General features: G+C 40.5%; 1 protein-coding gene across 1 annotated transcript in view; it reads right to left on the bottom strand.

The window, feature by feature from the left end:
• Positions 1-22,776, bottom strand: part of LOC132815957 (adenylate cyclase type 2-like) — a 624,569-nt gene that overhangs the window by 208,922 nt on the left and 392,871 nt on the right. Inside the window, exon 5 of the mRNA XM_060825336.1 lies at positions 15,310-15,459. Within this exon, the coding sequence (XP_060681319.1) occupies positions 15,310-15,459 (150 nt within the window). The remainder of the gene's footprint in view (positions 1-15,309; positions 15,460-22,776) is intronic.

Genomic DNA, 22,776 nt, shown 5'->3' with positions numbered 1-22,776 from the left:
TGATCTGAGCATTTGGGTAAATTAATAGAAGTCTTTGTAATGGATTGACATCATGTTGTTATCGGGATCAGGTTGACCTCATCAACGACAACGTGCTTGATTGGGTTTGTTAATCTGGGCCAATCAGGAAAGCTTTGACTGACGTATATAACCAGGAGAGCACCGTGGGGCGTAGCGTGCTTTACTCCTCCCCCCACTCCCAATTCTGTTGTGATTTCATCCTTACCCTCTCCATGTTTTTGTTCACATGGGCCTTGCCCTTAACAATGGGGCTCTGTTTGTCACTGGCCATTCAGGTTTTCCTTCCAGGTAGTGAAATATCAAAAAATATATAACCAGGAGATGACAATCTCCTCAATTGAGAATTGACTCTGTGCTGGCTGGCCACAGCAAGTGTACTGTGCACATCAAAATAAAGGGTGACTTGATGATGGGAACCGGCCTCTGTGCAGTTATTTCACAACGTCAAGCAGCATGTTGCAGGTACAGAGGTTTTGAAGGACAAAGTAGTTCAAGATCATATAGAATTAGAGTGAGGCATGAGAAGTTGTCAGGCTTCCTTCAAAGGAAAACTTAATGTTGGAAAGGCAATCCAATTTGCTAAGTAGGCAGAAATCAGGGCCCAAAATCAGTCCCTACTCTGACGGAACATCCGAGATTCATGTGACACCTTCAAAAAGGTAGGCCCCAAGATGCTGAGATCCTCCAAAAGCCAAAAGAGAGGAAACCAACACTATTGACATAAGTTGAATATTATGTGACTTCAAATAGAAAAACAAATGCAATGATGTCCAGGAGGGGAAGCTCAGAGTTACAAATGTGGTCAGCTGGAACACTTCTAAATTATTCTAAGTTAATGGCATCTTCATCACCTCAAAAAACAAGGAAAAGGTCCTCCAAAAAGGAAACTTTCCACAGAAACAGAAGTCATGAGACAAGGAAGAAGTTCAAGAAGTTACAGATACAGAACAAAGGACAAAGGCAAACTTGTAGAGGAGGTCAGAGAGTGAAATTAGATTGTGGATCATCAACTTTCAGGTGTAGTGGTTTAAACTCAACACAGGGGCAGTTGTTTTGAAACTGGCAGACTGCTTGCCATAGTTGAAGTCTGAGAGAGTCAGACCAGCAAACATAAAGCGTCAAGGTCCAGGAGGCACAGATTTTCACATGCATGGCCAAATTAAAATGAAGCTTCGTCACACAGGACAAAATGTTAGAGAAATATTACACATAATGAGGAATCAGAATACATCACTGCTGAATAGAAATACACCCAGGTCTCTTCGAGAGAGTGGATACAATATTTCAAGATGAAGATAGCAGAGAACTTGAATTTCCAAATCTTTCAAAGGTTCAGACAAACTGAAGCAAGAGTTACTCTGTAGGATGATGTTAAATACATCTGCTTTTGAACACGCAGGAACTTCCTCATTGGTTGCGAAAGTAAAAATACCGTTGGACAAAACGATTGAGAGCAGCATCACATCACCATTGACAGAACTGACACAACAGTGCTTTGGGCTGGTAGTTATTTCCAAAACAAGTAGAGAACTAATATTGGGTATGGATCTCATTCAATGAAACAAAAGGAGTTAGCAAGGAAATTCAGCTTATTTCATCAGTTAAAACAATGGAAATGGTCATCATCCTAGCTGATGATAAAGCCAACTGCATAAACAACACTGTTATCTGCTCTGACAAAATGTTGATTTAAATCACTGTGAGCTTTGTGAAGATTTGTAGCTCAGGTTGCGGTTCTGGATGTAGGTTTGCTCACTGAGCTGGAAGGTTCATTTTCAGACGTTTCATCACCATACTAGGTAATATCTTCATCCAGAGGCTCACTGAAGATGTTACTTAGTAGGGTGATGAAACGTTTGAAAATGAACCTTCCAGCTCAGCAATCAAACCTACATCCATGAAATCACTGTTGCGGAAGGACCTCTGATCTTTTTCTTTAATAAAACAATAACATTTTCATGATTTGGAGATGCCGGTGTTGGACTGGGGTGTACAAAGTTCAAAATCACACAACACCAGGTTATAGTCCAACAGGTTTAATTGGAAGTTAGTGTGCTTTCAATTAAACCTGTTGGACTATAACCTGGTGTTGTGTGATTTTTAACTTAAAAAACTCTTCACATAAGTCACCTGCTTCTATTTTGAAAACCAAAATTGTACACATTTCACCACATAGGCAAGTTTTACAAAACTGGGTGCAAATAGTGGGTTCTGGCAGGTACCCTTCGACCAGGATTCATGATTGCTAACTACATTTGTTACATCATTTTGGTGATATTACATCAATTGTTCACTATCTAGAATCTCCTCTTGCCAAGATTTCCAAAAGGTAACATCTGGAATCTTTGAAGAGAGACAGGAGGCCAATTGCCATATAATGACATCTCAGTGTACAGGAAACAAAAGAGAAACATGATCAGGTGGTCAGGAAGGCATTAAAAGCGTTATAGAGCATATATATGATGAGAAACAACAATTCTCTAGAATGAGATATATATATATATATATATATTTAGTACACATTATACAAGAACAATACATCTCAGTGGATTGAATGAAGAGGACAGCCAGTACATTTCTAGCATCAAAATGTGTAAAGTGATGTAAAGCAATTCTTTGGTGTAGTAAATCAAGTGGAAACATTTATCCTCAACTTAACAAGTCTTGCTCAACTCAAGGTTGCTAACTACATTTGTTACATCATTTGGGTGATATTGCTTCAACTGTCTACTATTTCTTGAAGTATTTTTGAAAAATGGTTGGCTTTAACACTGCAGTCAGGAACAGAATACACTTTGTAAAAGGATTAGAGATAGGATATGTTCTGCTGATGTTTTAGCACATTACCACCAAGGTTTATCCAGTATAGTAGACATACAGGCATCATCCACAGGCCTAGAAGTATTCCTTATTCGAATGCAACCTGATCTATTTCACATCGAGAGCTTTGACTGAACATAGGTATACAAACATAGTGAAGGAAGCTCTAGCAATTACGTGGGAATGTGAAAGGTTTGCAGACTACCATATGGGACTGGAATTCCAGGTCAAGACAAACCACAAGCCTTCGCTAACTGTTGTTATTAAGATTGAAAGAGATCATAAAAATGCATCGCAGCATACAAAGATTCAAGTTTGGGCAAATGAGATCTGTTTATGGAATAGTCCATGTTCCAGGCAAGGCAGGAATAATGGCAAATATACTCCTGAGAGAAGCACGGGGCCAAGCAGTAAAATATCCTATTCTTGTATAAGCAGTTGAGGCTTGTTCTACAGCTGTAACAAACAATGTAACGTTGCTCAGACAAACTCAAAAACATTTGTACAGCTCACAGATCTAACAAGGAATACACAAAAGTGAGGCAACTATGTCCATGGGGGTTATTAAAATGCAGTCTAACAGACCAAGTGCTAAAAACATGCCACAAGCAAAACAACACATGACAACAGACTAAGATTTCTTACTGCACAACCATTAAATGGTTATAGCGAGTTTTGAGAAGATTTGCAGCTCAGGTTGAAGTTCTCATAAATGGTTATGTCAAAGTCCTTGTGAAGAGAAATCCTACAGAAACTTCAGGGGAGAGATCTCAGTAATAACAGCTCAAATAGTATTGTGGCCATGCATGTCAAACGATACACAGGATTCCATTTTGTCACACAAAACATGTGCCACATACAGCTAAATGTTGTAGGCCCAATGAATTGATCAACATTTCTGGAAAGCTATGAGAAACGCTTGCAACAGATTTGTTTGATTTTAGAAGCTGTATTTAGTTCTAGTTCACTATTGTTTAAAATGGGCTAGAGTGGTAAGATTTCACTCAACCATAGCAAACTCAGTGATCAAAGCAATGAGAAGGATCTATGTGATACATGCTTTGCCTAAATGACAATCAAAAAGTGGACCTCAGTTCATGAATGAGCATTTCAGGAAGGTCACTGTGGAGGCAGATACCCATAAGGTGATAGGTTCAGCACTCCATCCTTGTTAAATAGAAACATGGAATGACAAGTCCAGGCTATGATGTCACTGATGCAAAAGAAATCTAGATTGGAAATTAGCTCAACTCAGTTACTAAGCAACACCATCAAACAATGGACTCTCACCTGCCAAATTCTTAATGGAGAGGAGGTTAAAATAGATCCAGACAATGTAAAACAGATGTTCAAACCATCTTGGAAAATAGCGTTAAGCCAAACATAATGTCTCAAAACCACAAGAAGGGAAACTAACTAGCAAATAGCCACAGCAAACAAAGCAACAGATCTGACTCACCTCTGGGACACCCGGACCAATCAACCCAACCACCCCGTGGCTCAACACTTCAACTCCCCCTCCCACTCCACCAAGGACATGCAGGTCCTTGGACTCCTCCATCGCCAGACCATAGCAACACGACGGCTGGAGGAAGAGCGCCTCATCTTCCGCCTAGGAACCCTCCAATCACAAGGGATGAACTCAGATTTCTCCAGTTTCCTCATTTCCCCTCCCGCCACCTTGTCTCAGTCCCAACCCATGAACTCCGCAACACCTTCCTAACCTGCAATCTTCTTCCTGACCTCTCTGCCTCCACCCCCTCTCCGGCCTATCACCCTCACCTTGACCTCCTTCCACCTATCGCATTTCCAATGCCCCTCCCCGAAGTCCCTCCTCCCTACCTTTTATCTTAGCCTGCTTGGCACACTCTCCTCATTCCTGAAGAAGGGCTCATGCCCGAAACGTCAATTTTCCTGCTCCTTGGATGCTGCCTGACCTGCTGCGCTTTTCCAGCAACACATTTCAGCTCTGATCTCCAGCATCTGCAGTCCTCACTTTCTCCTCACCTGATATATCCAAGAACACTGCAAGAGGCTAGAGAGGAAATTGCAGCAGCCCTGAATAATACTTCTGCAATTTTGTTAGCCATGTGTCAAGTCCTGGAAGAGTGTGGGGTTAGCGAATGTTGTGCCATTATTCAAAGAAAAGCTTGGGAACTTTAGACCAGTAAGTTTAACATCTGTGGTGGGTAAGTTACTTGAGAAGATTCTGAGGGACAAGATATATATGCATTTGGAAAGGTAAGGTTTGATTAGGTGTATTCAGCATGGCTTTGTGAGTGGGAGATCATGGCTCACAAACTTGTTAGAGTTCTTTAATGAAGTGACCAGGAAGGATGATGAGGGCAGGGCAGTAGCATAGTCTATATGGATTTCAGTAAGGCCTTTGATAGAGTTCCACATGGTAGGCTGTTCCGGAAGGTTAGATTGCATGGAATCCTGAATGAGCTGACAAGCTGGATACAAAGATTAGATTACTTACAGTGTGGAAACAGGCCCTTCGGCCCAACAAGTCCACACCGACCCGCCGAAGCGCAACCCACCCATTCCCCTACATTTACCCCTTACCTAACACTACAGGTAATTTAGCATGGCCAATTCACCTGACCCGCACATCTTTGGACTGTGGGAGGAAACCGGAGCACCCGGAGGAAACCAACGCAGACACGGGGAGAACGCGCAAACTCCACACAGTCAGTCGCCTGAGTCGGGAATTGAACCCGGGTCTCAGGCGCTGTGAGGCAGCAGTGCTAACCACTGTGCCACCGTGCCGCCCACATTGTCTTGATGGTAGGAAGCAGAGGATGCTTGACAGACTGGAGGCCTGTGACTAGTGGAGTGCCTCAGAGTCGGTACTGGGCCCATTATCTTTGTTATCTATATCAATGATTTGGAATGACAATGTACAAGGCATGATTAGTAAGTTTGCTGATGACACTAAAATAGGTGGTATTGTGGACAGTGAAAAAGGTTACCAGAAATTGCAGCAGGATCTTCATCAGCTGGGGAAGTGGGCAGAGAAAGGCAAAGTGTGTTTAATATTGATGAGTGTGAGGTCTTACTTACATTTTGTAAAGTCAAATCAAGATAGGAGTTTCATGGTGAATGGTAGGGCCTGAAGGAGTGTAGTGGAACAGAGGGACCTTGGAGTTCAGGTTCACAGGTTCTCTGAAGTGGAGTTACAGGTAGACAGTGCAATGAAGAAGGCTTTTGGCACACTGGCCTTCATCAAAGCATCGAGTATGGAAGTTATATTGCAGTTATACAAAATGTTGGTGGGGCCGCACTTGGTGTATTGTGTTCAGTTTTGGTCACCCTGTTGTAGGAAGGATGTTATTAAACTGGAAATAATGCAGAAGAAATTTACAAGGATGTTGCATGGACTCAATGGTCTGAGCTATTGGGAGATGGTGGACAAGCTACGACTTTTTTCTTTAGAGCTTAGGAGACTGGGGGGGAGACCTTATAGAGGTGTATAAGGTCATGGGAGCTATGGATAGGGTGAATTTACTCAGTCTTTTTCCCAGGGTTGAGGAATCGAGGACTAGAGGGCATCAGTTGTTGGTTAGAGGGGAAAGAATAAAACAGAACCGGAGGAGATAGTTTGACACAGAGGCTGGCATGTACATGGAAAAAGCTGCCAGCAGAAGTGGTTGAGACAGATGCATTCACAACATTTAAAAAGCATTTGGACAAATACATGGATAGGAAAGTTTTAGAAGAATATAGGCTGAGTGCCCAGACCCATCTCATCCCTGTAATGCTACATTTCACATGGCTAACCCATCTAACCTGCACAACTGTGAAAACTATGGGCAATTTAGCATGGCCAATCCACCCAACCTGTACATCTTTGGACTGTGGGTGGAAACTGGAGCATCCGGAGAAAACCCATACAGACACGGGGAGAACGTGCAAACTCCACACAGATAGCATTCCAAAGAAGTAGAATCGAACCCGGGTTCCTGGCACTGGGAGGCAGCAGTATTAACCACTGAGTCAATGTGCTGCTCTACCACTGACCCACTGTGCCTTCCTGGCCCCTCATTAATGAAGTAAAATAGGCAGGCCATCAGCACTATTCACATTCATCAATGGTAGCTTCCTGAATTAGGGGCAATTTTGATGTTGCTGATGATTTTTAAAAGTATGCTTTACCTGTTAAAAAAAGAGATACACAACTGTTATCATAGATGCTGCACAATGTAAACGCTGCTACAGCCCCTCCAGTTTTAGACTGCATTGAAGATTTTAATGAGGTTGATAGAAGAAATATGTTCTGTTCAACAGAATTTGGGGTGACACCATGGCTCAGTGGTTAGCACTGCTGCCTCACAGCATGAGGGACCCAGGTTCAAGTCCCACCTCGGGCGACTGTCTGTGTGGAGTTTGCACTTTCTGTGTCTGTGTGGGTTTCCTCTGGGTGCTCCGGTTTCCTCTCATGGTCCAAAGATGTGCAGGTCAGGTGTAATTGGCCATGAGAAATTATCCAAAGTGTTAGGTGCATTAGTCAGGGATAAATTTAGGGTAGTGGAATGGGTCTGGGTGGGTTAGTCTTCGGAGGGTCAGTGTGGACTTGTTGGACTGAAGGGCCTGTTTCCATACTGCAGAGAACCTAATCTAATCAACAGATAGTAAAGGGTTATCAAGATAAGCATCATTAGAGGGCTGGGTGGTTAGCTGCAGGAGTGTCAGAAGCATTGCCCTAGGATATGCTGCAATCTTGTAAAACATGAAATGACCTCACTAGCTGAGCTAGGGTAGGCTTTCTAACTGATTTAATTATCACTCTGCTTAATTCAACATCAACAACTGTTGCAGTATTTTCAACCCTTTACCCCCTCAATGACCAGCAACACCACAAGAACAATGTTGTCTTTTCATTCTATATCAGTTATTCTACTCGCTGTTACTTTCTTTACCTCCTCTTACATCACCCATCATTCATACACCAGCAATATTATTCTATACTGGTACACAAATCATCAAAACGTTTTGCTACTTTAACCATGACACACTTGCTTCTTTCTTTCAGGACAAGCTTGCACACACTACAACAAGGAACATGCCACAGGAAAGCAATGTGCTGTCACCATTTGCAGAACGTGTGATAGGAATTTTGAGAATTGGGAATGTCAGCAGTGCAGTGTGTGGTCAGCCTGAAGAAGGAAACCATCCTTTCTTTTCACAGTTAAATGTTATTCTTGTGCACGATGCAAAACAGATCTTTTCTTTCAGCAGTCAACCATCTGTCCGCACTTACTCATGCCACTAAATGCTAACATTTGTTACTTTCATTTGGAAGAAGATCAAGATCACAGGGGAGGCCTGGAATTTCAAAAGCAAAACATGAACTTGCTCTCCTTGTGAAAAACAGGACCTCATACCATTTTTCTTCGAACAGCTGGTGGGGCTGGAGGAGACGACAGAGACAGAAATGGGGGAAGCCATGCTAGGGTTGCAAACAAGGATACGAATTTTAAAATTGGATCCTGCTCAACAAGCATGGTAATAACCCAGCTGAGGTCAAACTAGAGGCTCTACATGTTCAGTATTGCCTCCTTATCTTTGTATTCTCAGCCGTAAAGGAGCCTTTGGGGAAGAGTAACTAAAATACTAGAGTCATAGAGATGTACAGCATGGAAACAGACCCTTCAGTTCAACCCGTCCATGCCGACCAGATAACCCAACCCAATCTAGTCCCACCTGCCAGCACCCGGCCCATATCCTTCCAAACCCTTTCTATTCATATACCCATCTAAATGCCTCTTAAATGTTGCAATTGTACCAGCTTCCAACACATCCTCTGGCAGCTCATTCCATACACATACAACCCTCTGCGTGAAAAAGTTGCCCCTTAGGTCTCTTTTATATCTTTCCCCTCTCACCCTAAACCTATGCCCTCTAGTTCTGGACTCCCTGACCCCAGGGAAAAGACTTTGTCTATTTATCCTATCCATGCCCCTCATAATTTTGTAAACCTCTATAAGGTCACCCCTCAGCCTCTGATGCTCCAGGGAAAACAGCCCCAGCCTGTTCAACCTCTCCCTGTAGCTCAAATCCTCCAACCCTGGCAACATCCTTGTAAATCTTTTCTGAACCCTTCCAAGTTTCACAACATCTTTCCGATGGGAAGGAGACCAGAATTACATGTAATATTCCAAGTGGTCTAACCAATGCCCTGTATAGCCACAACATGACCTCCCAACTCCTGTACTCAATACTCTGACCAATAAAGGAAAGTACACCAAACGCCTTCTTCACTATCCTATCGACCTGCGACTCCACTTTCAAGGAGCTATGGACCTGCACTCCAAGGTGTCTTTATTCAGCAACACTCCCAATGACCTTACCATTAATTGTATAAGTCCTGCTAAGATTTGCTTTCCCAAAATGCAGCACCTCGCATTTATCTGAATTAAACTCTATCTGCCACTTCTCAGCCCATTGGCCCATCTGGTCCAGATCCTGTTGTACTCTGAGGTAACCCTCTTCACTATCCACTACACCTCCAATTTTGATGTCATCTGAAAGCTTGCTAACTGTACCTCTGATGCTCGCATCCAAATCATTTATGTAAATTACAAAAAGTAGAGGACCCAGCACCGATCCTTGTGGCACTCCACTGGTCACAGGCCTCCAGTCTGAAAAACAACCCTTCTACCTTTGAGCCAATTCTGTATCCAAATGGCTAGTTCTCCCTGTATTCCATGAGATCTAACCTTGCTAATCAGTATCCCATGGGGAATCTTGTCGAAGGCCCTACTGAAGTCCATATAGATCACATCTACTTCTCTGCCCTCATCAATCTTCTTTGTTACTTCTTCAAAAAACTCAATCAAGTTTGTGAGACATGATTTCCCACGCCCAAAGCCATGATGACTATCCCTAATCAGTCCTTGCCTTTCCAAATACATGTACATCCTGTCCCTCAGGATTCCCTCCAACAACTTGTCCACCACTGAGGTCAGGCTCACCGGCCTATAGTTCCCTGGCTTGTCCTTACCACCCTTATTAAACAGTGGCACCAAGTTTGTCAACCTCCAGTCTTCCAGCACCTCACCTGTGACTAGCGATGATACAAATATCTCAGCAAGAGGCCCAGCAATCACTTCTCTAGCTTCCCACAGAGTTCTCGGGTACACCTGATCAGGTCCTGGGGATTTATCCACCTTTAACCATTTCAAGACATCCAGCACTTCCTCCTCTGTAATCTGGACATTTTGCAAGATGTCACCATCTATTTCCCTACAGTCTGTATCTTCCATATCCTTTTCCACAGTAAATACTGATGCAAAATATTCATTCAGTATCTCCTCCATTTTCTGTGGCTCCACACAAAGGCCGCCTTGCTGATCTTTGAGGGGCCCTATTCTCTCCCTTGTTATCCTTTTGGCCTTAATATATTTGTAAAAACCTATTGGATTTTCCTTAATTCTATTTGCCAAAGCTATCTCATGTCCCCTTCTTGCCCTCCTGATTTCCCTCTTAAGTATACTCCTACATCCTTTATACTCTTCTAAGGATTCACTCGATCTATCCTGTCTATACCTTACATATGCTTCCTTCTTTTTCTAAACCAAACCCTCAATTTCTTTACTCATCCAGCATTTCCTGTACCTACCAGCCTTCCCTTTCACCCTGACAGGATGATACTTTCTCTGGATTCTTGTTATCTCATTTCTGAAGGCTTCCCATTTTCCAGCCGTTTACGTGCGAACAGTGCCTCCAATCAGCTTTCGAAAGTTCTTGCCTAATACCGTCAAAATTGGCCTTTCTCCAATTTAGAACTTCAACTTTTAGATCTGGTCTATCTTTTTCCATCACTATTTTAAAACGAATAGAATTATGGTCGCTGGCCCCAAAGTGCTCCCCCACTGACACCTCAGTCACCTGCCCTGCCTTATTTCTCAAGAGTAGGTCAAGGTTTGCATCTTCTCTAGCAGCTACATCCACATACTGAATCAGAAAATTGTCTTGTACACACTTAAGAAATTCCTCTCCATCTAAATCTTTAACACTATGGCAGTCCCAGTGGATGTTTGGAAAGTTAAAATCCCCTACCATAACCACCCTATTATTCTTATAGTTAGCTGAGATCTCCTTACAAGTTTGTTTCTCAATTTCCCTCTGACTATTGGGGGGTCTACAATACAATCCCAATAAGGTGATCATCCCTTTCTTATTTCTCAGTTCCATCCCTGGATGTATTTCCAGGAATATCCTCCCTAAGCACAGCTGTAATGCTATCCCTTATCAAAAATGCCACTCCCCCTCCTCTCTTGCCTCCCTTTCTATCCTTCCTGTAGCATTTGTACACTGGAACATTCAGCTGCCAGTCCTGCCCATCCCTGAGCTATGTTTCCGTAATTGCTATCATATCCCAGTCCCATGTTCCTAACCATGCCCTGAGTTCATCTGCCTTCCCTGTTAGGCCCCTTGCACTGAAATAAATGCAGTTTAATTTATTAGTCCTACCTTGTCCCTGCCTGCCCTGACTGCTTGACTCACTTCTGTTCTCAGCTGCACCCGTCTCAGATCGATCTCTTTCCTCACTATCTCCCTGGGTCCCACCCCCCCACCTTACTAGCTTAAATCCTCCCAAGCAGTTCTAGCAAATTTCCCTGCCAGTATATTAGTCCCCTTCCAATTTAGGTGCAATCCGTCCTTCTTGTACAGGTCACTTCTACCCCAAAAGAGGTTCCAATGATCCAAACATGTGAATCCTTCTCCCATATACCAGCTCCTCAGCCATGCATTCATCTGTTCTATCCTCCTATTCCTGCCCTCACTAACTCGTAGCACTGGGAGTAAACCAGATATTACCACCCTTGAGGACCTCCTTTTTAAATTTCTGCCTAACTCTCTGTAATCTCCCTTCAGAGTCTCAACCTTTTCCCTTCCTATGTCGTTGGTTCCAATGTGGTCCCTCTCCCCCGTGAGACTATTCTGCACCCTCTCTGAGACATCCTTGATCCTGGCACCAGGGAAACAACACACCATTCTGCTTTTTCTCTGCTATCCACAGAAATGTCTGTCTGTACCTCAGACTACAGAATCCCCTAACACAATTGATCTCTTGGAAGCCGATGTACCCTTCATTGCATTAGAGCCAGTCTCAATACCAGAAACTTGGCTGTTTGTGCTATGTTCCCCTGAGAATCCATCACCCCCTACATTTTCCCAAACAGCATACCTGTTTGAAATAGGTATATCCACAAAAGACTCCTGCACTAGCTGCCTACCTCTCTTACCCTTCCTCGAGTTAACCCATCTATGTGACTGTATCTGAGACTTTCCCCCCTTCCTATAACTGCCATCCATCACATACTGTTGCTGTTGCAAATTCCTCATTGCTTCTATCTGTCTCTCCAACCGATCCACTCAATCTGATAAGATTCGCGTCCAGCAGCATTTATGGCAGATATAATCCGCGGTAACCCTTAAACTCTCTTTAAACTCCCACATCTGACAAGAAGTACATATCACTGCAAAGGCCATTTTTGCTCCTTCACAATCTACAGACCCAGAAAATAACACCGTCTTATTCCTCTACAAACACTGCCCCAGGTTAAATTAATAGCTATGGCTTATATTTTAAGTTTAATCAAAAGACTTATCTCCAAAAACATATAATCAGAAAAGAACCCACTGTACCCACTACTGCAGCCTTTCTCTTGGACAGACTTAAAACAACAAATAACTTATTTGATTCTGTGCTGTGAACTTCGTCCAACAGTTCCTCCAAGATTAGTTGTGAATTTCACTCCGATGTCCAGCGATACATGAATTCAAACAGCAAAGGCAGTAACTGTGCAGGTTCTCTCTCTCTCTCTCTCTCTCCCCTGCACTGTCCTCACCATGTGCTTCCTTTGTCTGCTCTTCTCCCTTTTAAACTGCTGTTGTTTTGACTTCTTTTTTCCAAAGTTCCAAAACAATGCTACAGCATATAAAATAGTAATTGTTGCTCCTGGAATTCGAGGAAATCACCTCCAGCACCTAAAATACCTCAAAAAAGGAGCAGCTCTTACAGCCAGAAATTTTTCCCATTCTCCATCTTGGATTACCCAGAATTCTAAAATTAGAATTTTGTATTATATTTGAATGCAATATCATTCATTCTAAAACTCTGGGTCATTAATCTTGAATAGGATGTAGGCATTGTTAGCAACTGAGGAATAATTGCAATATTTCCAAATTTGTTGAGTATGCCAAACTGACTGGGAATGTACATGATAAGAAGAGGCAAGGAGTCTACTTTGTCAAGACTAAGTGATTAAGTCTCGAAGACGGTGTTGGATTAAAACATGAATGATTGTGAAGTTAATAAATTTGGTAGAAATGCAGCAAAAAGGTAGAATATTTCTTAAATGATGAGCTATTGGAACGTGCTGGTGTCCAAAGGAACCTGGACAGCCTTGTGCAAAGGTTAACATGCAGGTACAGTAAGCAATTAAGAGGAGAAATGGTATGATAGCCTTTACTGGAGGGGATTTGAGTACAGGAGTAAAGATATCTTGCTACATTTGTATACAGCTTTGTTGAGAATTCATCTGTGTACAGTATTGTGTACTATTTTAGTCCCTTTGTCTGAAGAGGGATGTACAAACTACACAGGGAGTGCAATGGAGGTTTACAAGACTAATCCATGGGATAACAGGACAGTTTAATAAGAAAACTATACCTGTATTATCTGAATTTTTAAAGAATTAGGACCTCTTTTAATCATACACAGTTCAGAGAGTGGGTGAATGTGGATAAGATGTTTTGCCTGGTTGGTCAGTCTAAAACTGAAAGTAATTAAAGGGAAGTTTTACAGATTTTGTTTGAAGTATTGAGGTGTTGAAGGCTATGATGAGTTGGCATGAAAGGTGAGTTAAGACCTGGGACAAATAAGGCATTATCTTATAGAATGGCAGTGCAGGCTTCAGGGTATGAATGTCCTATTCTTGTTCCTATTTCGTATGCCACTTAATGGATGTAATCTTAGGATAAACAGCAGGTTACTTAAGATTGTAATAAGGAGAAATTTCTTCATTAAGATGACAGTGAAACCTTGGAACTGTCTACCCAATGGAAAGTGGAACTGAGCGCACTCAAGACAGCAATTGATAGCTTTCTGAGAATTAATGACATTGAGGAATATGGAGTTGGAACAGAAAGTGGCATGGAGGGAGATAATCAGCTATAATCTAATTGAATGGTCGATTAGGGTCAAGGCCTAAATAACCTAGTCCTGTACCTATCCTTAACCTCTGAATCTGAGAAGTGTAACTGTGATGAAGGGCATATGGCTGCATTGGTATTATAGTTTGAGGACTGGTTTAACCAGCTAAAATGAACACAATAGGAACAGGCCTAGGCTGCTGAGCCTGTTCTGACATTCAATACAAATTAAGGCCAATATAAATGTCATCCCAAATCTACAATCCAACTTGCTCTTGCTTAACAAAAATCTATCCACATTCAAGGACAATCAAGGACAATCAAGGACTCTGTTTTCATTGCCTTTCCAAAAGAGTTCAAAAATTTCACAACCCCCTGAGAGAAAACAAGAATCACCACTTTTGTTTAAAATGGGATTCCTTATTTTTTGACAATGCTCCTCATTTTAGATTCTCTTATTGAAGGAAATCCCTTTCCAAATCCAACCAGTCAAGCCTACTCAGGATCTAACATGTTTCAATCAAATTGCCCCTTAATCCTCTAAACCCCAGCAGGTATGAGCCTAGCCTGTCCAATCTTTCTTTATAAGACAACTCACCCATTCCAAGTACAAGTCTGATAAACCTTCTTTGAACTGCCTCAAACACATTTACTTCCTTCCTGAGATAAGGTGATTAATACTGTGCAAAACATTGCAGATGTGGTCTCACCAATGCTATATCTGAAGCATAACTACCTACTTTTACGTCAATTCCACTCAAAGTAAATTATAACATTCTATGTTCTTCCCTAATTACTTGCTGTACTTGCATGCTAACCTTCTGCAATTCATGCACTGTGATGTCCAGATCCCTCTGCATCTCAAAACTCTCCAATTTTTCATCATTTAGATACTACGCATCACAAAGGACAGCCTCACAGTTGTGTAGCTGATGATAGTGCAAACAGGAGAAGAACATATGACCAGTCCTAGAATGGCCCACATGATTAAAACAGGGAATGGTTAAGGAATTATGTTCTGCTTTATAAATCATTGTCTGGTTTTATTCAACTTTATATTTTATCCTTAATAAATCTTTCCAACTTCCAAGTCGATTAGGTTTGTTATCAATTCCTTGTCAAGTTTGAGCCCAAATTCCTTTCCATTAAGGAACATAAATAGTATTGAGAAATTCTCGTGATCGTATATAAACCAATCAAAACCAATTTGGATGGATTATATTAATTACAAATCAATGTTAAATTTCTCACTAGAAAACACTGTCATGGTGCAAAATGCAAATATGGAACATAAATATTTACCTGTTGGCGCTTTTCAAATTCAAGCTTGATACGTGACTTAATGCAATTGCATGTGTCTTGATATGTCTGCTGCAGGGCAAGTTCCATCAAATGCTTGTGATAGGCTCCTGCCAGATTTCCACAGATGAAAATGATGACATTCGCCATGATCTGGACAGAATGAAAGCAAAAACACAAAATTCATTTTCAGCAATGCCCATGGCATTTATAGGGATTTGGCTCCTAGTGTTGTCTCACCTAACAGTGGTGCATACCTGGTGAATCAAATGTCAAGTTCAATGCATCCAATTTACATTTCTGACTTGCCAGCCATGAGCAAGGATTTTGAGGCCTCTTGTCTTGTGGAAATGTGATGGGAGCACAACAAAAATGATAAGAAATGATAGAAAACCTTGCTCCCACCAGAATACCACGCAAAGACTGTCAGTTACCTTAGTTGGCTAGATTCGTGATATAGAGTAATGCTAATAGTGTGGGCTCAATTCTCGCACTGGCTAAGGCTACCATGAAGAACTGTCCTTCTCAGCCTCTCCCCTGTTGTGAGGTATGGTGATCTTCAGTTTAAATCAATCTTTAATGAGAGATCAGTCCTATGGTCTAGTAGGACAATGGCAACTTTATCTTACATATTGCAAAGACAAATTTGTGAAGGGTCTACCCAATACTGGATAGCTACAATGCCTGTTTTTTAAAATGAAAACTGTGGTCCTATGGTGCACATAGCAATGATTATTCCTTTGGGATCCAACTGGTTGTGGAGTATTGAAGTCAGATGGGATGGAGACATTAGTCAAGCATGATGCACACACTATCTTAATCAAAATAAGATGACATCTGGATGGACATTTGGCTTTTTGATGCTTCTTCATGCTTCACAGAAATATCATTGGCCATTGCAATAACAGAATACCAACTACTCCTATCATTTTCTGTCAAGAGGCTGATCAGGAGGCTCAATATTATCATGATCTGGAAGCATTTGTTTCACAAGTTACGGTCGTGGTTTTGGATGGGAATGAAATCATTCTTCAAAATAGTACAAACACCTTGTCAGTTCTATTTGCTGCTACAAAACAAAAAAAAAGACTTGTGGAAGAAGTTACATCAAATTTCATATTAAAATGTTGCATAGGTTATAAATGTTATGAAGTGATGATAGGGCTTTGTTTTGAAAGTTGAATGATCATTAAATAATATTTTTACCAGATTGTCACTACTGATATCTGACAAGTTTTCAATGGTCAAGTAAATTGTGAAACTGGAAAAGTCTTCATCTGCATTATAGTACATGTTCCACTGGATCAATTAGTATTCTGCATTGCACAAATGTGGAATTCAGGGTTACCAATATGAAATGTTTGTTTTGCATTCATTTATTCCTTGAGGTTGCTCTCAGCAATCTGCTTGACTGTTTCAAAGCTTGCACAGACAACTGAGTATCTGGCTGTCTTCAAAGTCTTTAATGAATTCAGCTCAGGTGATTTTGTTGTCACAGTTACTCAATTAATCTTATTAAGACCGTTTAAGTGAATTCCAAACTCTGGTGAATTCAGTTAAGCAGGAGTTGTTTATGCATCCTTTCAATGGAATATCATTATGAATACTTGGCTGAATTCTAAATCCAAATATCAGCGGAATGCAAACTTGATTAAGTTACAAGTGATTAAGGGTTTATGGTATTTTTAAAAAGTGCATTTCAAGGATTTTTTTATGTTGACATATTTATGAGCTGTTAAGTGGATAATGTTTTGCAACTGTAAATCAAGTACTGTTTGTTTATTCTAATAGATTTATGAACTTCTCAAATACCTTAAAATATTTGTATGGGCTTGTGAAGTTTTTGTATAGTAGACATTGGGTGAGTGATTTGTGAGGTTATGAGCAGTGAGAGGGCATGGGGAATGAAGTGGGTGAGAAGTGAGTGAGGTGACAGGGATATAGGTGGTGATGTGGATGCAAGTGAGTGGGAGAATGGGAGAGTTCAGAAGTGAGTGGCATGAGAAGAGGGGTAAGAGGTGAAGGCCAGGGGAATCTCCCCTGAATTGGACTGATATCTCAGTGGGATTTTGGTTTTTGACTTGGCAGCCACAGCACTGGCTTGCCTCCATCCTGTACAGGAAGCTATCGACATGACTCCAGCTCTCTTTGAGTCCCAGTACAAAAACACTGATAGTGAGGAAGTTGGATTGTCATGTCAGGAAATCCTCATGACCCCAATCCCCAAGTCCAACATGAAAATTCAGTTCCCCTATGTCTACCTTATCAAAACTTTAAAAATTATTTTAAGGAATCTTAATAGGTTTTGAAGATAAAGAAAATCCAGTCTCTTCATTCTTTCTTGATAGGCCTAACCTCAGCTTTCTAGTTTCAATTTTGTAAATCTTTTTTGCAAACTCTCCATGTCTTTAAATTATTTTTGTAATATGACGAACAGGCCTGTAAATCATACTCTATGTGTGGCCAAACTAGAGTATAAAGTAAATTTAACATAACCTATCTCAAAATGTTCTCTTGAAATAAAGTAAACCAAGTATCAGACTTTATTCGTGGCCTTGTAAAACACTTTTACTACTCCTAGTTATTTGAAGCATTTGTATGGCTGGATTAATTATATCCTGGAGCCCATCTACCTAGGTACAGTGAAAAGTTTTGTTTTGCATGCAGTACAGGTAGATCATACCATACAAAGTGCATAAGAGTAATAGAACAGAGAGAGGAATACGATGTTATGGATGCAGAGAAGCTGCACAAAGAGTGAGATCAACATGAAATTTAAAATTTGAGAGGTTCATTCAGAATCTAATAATAGCCGGGAAGTAGTTGTTCTTGAATTTTGTGTCATCTCAAAATTTAAAAATTGTGACTTTGATTTTAAAGACTAAACTGTTTATATATATAGCTTGCAAAAGTTAGTACAACACTGATCCTCATTGTATCTCATTCCCAGTCTTCTACTACTCTGAACTGCTATACTTAATCCTGACTCTCTGCTTTCTGACTTTCTGAACAGGTCTGAGTAAGGGTCAGCAGACCTGAAACATTAACTTCATTTCTCTTCACAGATGGTGCCAGACCTGCTGAGATTTTCCAACAGTTTCTGTTTTTGTTTCTATTTTATATGTGTTGTATCATTTCTAATCTAATGATATGTAGAAAAAAAACAGGCGTGGGCTGTTCAGCCCCTTCAGCCTTCAATATGAGCATTCAACTCAGTACCCTGTTCCTGCTTTCAGCCCACTTCCTTGATCTCACTATCTCTAAGGACTATATCTATCTCTTTCCTGAAAATTCAATGCTTTGGCCTCAACCATCTCTGTGGCAGAGAATTCAACCAGCTCACCATGTTTTGGGTGAAGAAATGTCTCCTTATCTCAATTCTAAATGTCTTGTCCAATATCCTTAGACTATGACAATGGTCCTGGGCTCCTATGTCATCAGGAACATCCTTCCTGCATTTATCCTGAATTTTATAGGTTTCCATGAGATCATTTGTAACCCCTTGTCTCCCTAGTAAGTACCAAGCAAAGTAACTACTTAGTATTTCCATGATTTTGCTGAACTTGAATTTGTTATTTTATCTGTCCATCCGTTAGGAACCCTATTGCCATCTTTGGTTTCTTAATGTTTTAGATAGGGAAGGTGAGTATCCAACAATGTAGTGAGAATAGGATCAGGGAAACTACAGCAGCTACATGGAGGATGAATTCATAGAGGTCATGACAAGAGATAGAATATAAACTGGACCAGCAGCTTTTCGCATCTATTGTCTCCTGGCTTTTATCTATCAACATCCTCCTCAGTTTTTACCCTAAGCTACCCTATGGTCACCATTGCCTAGGTAGTCCCATACCTTGCCATTTCTAATCTGCTTGGATTCATTTCCCATGACTACATCCAGTACTGAATATGTTTGCCAGATTTCTTATGCATTAAGTTAAGTAAACCTGATACACTTGGAGAAACTCGATTTCCTCTTCCCTTTTACATTCCTCTTTTTGCTAACTTTGGGAAATTGAAATCTTCCACGATTACTATTCCATGCTTTGTAAGCATTTTCCTAATTTGTTTGCATATTTATTCCTCCATGTCCCTTTCACTATTAGGTAATTGACAGACAACACCTAGTCATGTGATTGATTATTCATTATCCTTTATCTTTACCTATTTGCACTTTATTGTATCATATTGATAGCCATGTTGTTTTTTCCAACTGTCTTTACATTGCCTCTAATAATTACAGGCTCTTCATAACCGCCCCCCGCCCCCAAACTCTTGCTTTACTACAATTTTCTAACTATGTTATGTACCCTGTTAAATTACAAGTTTTGATTTTTCTGTCAAATATCTCCGTAATTTCTACTATTTGGTTCTTCATAGCCTATTATTATCTCCAAGGTTAAAACAATGACTGCAGATGCTGGAAGCCAGATTCTGGATTAGTGGTACTGGCAGAGCTCAGCAGTTCAGGCAGCATCCAAGGAGCAGCGAAATCGACGTTTCGGGCAAAAGCCCTTCAGTTTGCTTGTGTACAATAGACATTATACATTGTCATGTAGAACAAATAGTTTAACACATTTTGAATGACAGTTTCTGTCACTTTACTTCTGTCTACCTTTTGACACTCCTGTTCCCATAAGGATTATCTACTAATTTAAAGGTAATGTATCCCCAATCTACATTTCTATAAATTAATACAAAATATGTCTTGACTGCATCATGATTTATAGAAAAAGGGATGGAAAAACCTGAAGAAACAACTTACAAACACAAGAAGTTTATGCAATTTTGCAGTCATCATGACCAGCATTATGAATTGATTATTCTTTGTGAAAGGAAGGTGTTCTGAAAGGACAGAGGTAAAGCTTGTCATTTTTTTAGATATGCAAATGAAAAATACTCATTCTGTATTGGGGGGGGGGAACGGTTGGGGAGAAACAAATCTGCGCTAATACAGGCAGCTACCCGGTTGTGAATAGGTTACATTCTTGGGTATGTCAGTAAATTGATTTGTGTGCAAGTCTTGAACACAGTACAAGATAACATAACACAGCCATTTGTAAGGATGAGTAAACATCCACATGTACAATCTTTAACATTAGTATTAATGCAATCACGATCATGACCAGGATTGTAAGTACGAGCATTAGTTGAACATTTGTAAATCGATGACTGCTCGTTTACCTCTAATTTAAAGCTAATTGAGCCCCCTAATTTCAATTCTCAAAAAGAAATCATAATATCCATGCTTACAATAATGGAGTTGGGAGGAGTCTCACTTGACTTTATGATTTCAGCTATTCTTACTATGGGACAAATCACATCCCAGATTGAAATCTAGCTTCATTGATTATATTTTGTTTTTTCAGGTTTTAACAAGGTGATCTTTCACAGAAATACAAACACACAATACTGTAGATTCAAGTGCAATGATAAAACTAGCTCAATACACAAAATAAGATTAAAAAAGCATTATACCAAACTATGAACATGTATTGCAACAAACCTACAAGTTTTGAATCACACAGTAAAATATAATCCTTTTAATTCCAACTACACTCATTCACCAAAATAAGACTACAAGAAATAGGAGCAGAATTAGGCCATTCAGCCCATCACGCCAGCTCGGCCATTGAATTATGGCTGATCTATTTCTCAAACCCATTCTCCTGCCTTCATCCCCTTACTTATTATAGAGTCATAGAGAGATACAGCATGGAAACAGACCCTTTGGTCCAACCCATCCATGCCGACCAGATTTCCCAACCTAATCTAGTCCCACCTGCCAGCACCTGGCCCATGTCCCTGTAAACCCTTCCTATTCATGTACTCATCCAGATGCCTTTTAAATGTTGCAATTGTATTAGCCTCTACCACTTCCTCTGGCAGCTCATCTCATACACGTATCACCCTCTCCATGAAAAAGTTGTCCCTTAGGTCTCTTTTAGGTCTTTCCCTCTCATCTTAAACCTATGCCCTCTAGTTCTGGATTTCCCTACCCCAGGGAAAATACTTTTTCTATTTATCCAAACCATGCCCCTCATAAATTTATAAACTTCTCTAAATTCACCCCTCAGCCTCCGACACTCCAGGGAAAACAGCCCCAGCCTATTCAACCTCTCCCTATAGCTCAAATCCTCCAAATCTGGCAACATTCTTGTAAATCTTTTTCTGAACCCTTTCAAGTTTCACAACATCTTTTCGATAGGAAGGAGACCAGAATTGCACACAATATTCCAACAGTGGCCTAACCAATGTCCTGTACAGCCGCAACATGACCTCCTAACTCCAGTACTCAATACTCTGACCAATAAAGGGAAGCATACCAAATGCCTTCTTCACTATCCTATCTCTCTGTGACTCTACTTTCAAGGAGCTATGAACCTGCACTCCAAGGTCTCTTTGTTCAGCAACACTCCCTAGGACTTTACCATTAAATGCATTAGTCCTGCTGAGATTTGCTTTCCTAAAATGCAGCACCTATCTATCTCTGTACATTACAGTACTCACACCAGAGAGAATTTCCCTTTCTACAAGACTTAATTGAATTGTGGTTTAAATTCCCATCTTGAGAATCTGATCGTATTTTTGTGGAGTCCTCATATATTTGAGATTAGAGTTTCTCATTTTCAAATAATCCCTTGAGGGTTTTTACCAAATACTTTTGGTCTGAACCTTTTAAAATGAACTCATTACACTGAGGTAACTTTTTTCATAACAGTTTAAACTAAGCACCTTTGTCAGGGGCAACTGTTTTGCGCATCTAGCTTCAGTCAAGACATCTGCAAACTGCCCAAAGCTGAAACTAAAGTGCTATGGTTCCCAGGTTAGGGAAGTCTCTCCTTAGCCCAAAAACTAAATTCCAGAATCTTCCATCTGACATACTCATGTAGGACATTGTTTATTTTATTCGTTCATATCTCCAAATGCAACAAAACCCCATTACTCTCCAGGAAGTCTCTCTCTGATAGAGCGTTAAAAAGGAAATCACCATGGCAACAGAAATGCTCACAAGTTAATCATTAAACACCTTCAGGCTCAAAGATCAAACATGTATTTCAAAATATTCAAAAATAAATGATTTTAATATATATTTAAATCACACCATACACTACTGAAAGTAAAAACAATGAGCTACATAGCAACATCATTTTATATGCACCACATCACCCAGTGTCCATCACATATGCTTCCAATAAAGTATCTATTATAACATTGTTTCCCCACAGGAACATGAATGTTTTTCATACTAAAGTGTGGAAGAATGAACTTCCACCAAATTAGTCATAAGTTCTTATCTCAAAGTTTGTCCAAAGAAAATCAAAGGATTGTGGTCCACTTAAATAAGCTTCCTCCATGTTGATGATGTCAGTCTCAAAATCACATAGACAAGAGTATTGGAGAATAACTGACAGGTCATTTGATCCCCATTTTGTCATCTTGCAGTAAAATTGCTCCCACACCTACTTC

The sequence above is a fragment of the Hemiscyllium ocellatum genome, chromosome 5 (genome assembly GCF_020745735.1).
Source record: "Hemiscyllium ocellatum isolate sHemOce1 chromosome 5, sHemOce1.pat.X.cur, whole genome shotgun sequence".
NCBI classification, from domain to species: domain Eukaryota; kingdom Metazoa; phylum Chordata; class Chondrichthyes; order Orectolobiformes; family Hemiscylliidae; genus Hemiscyllium; species Hemiscyllium ocellatum.
Note: the sequence above shows the minus strand (reverse complement) of the source record. Positions and strands in the feature narration are given on the sequence as shown.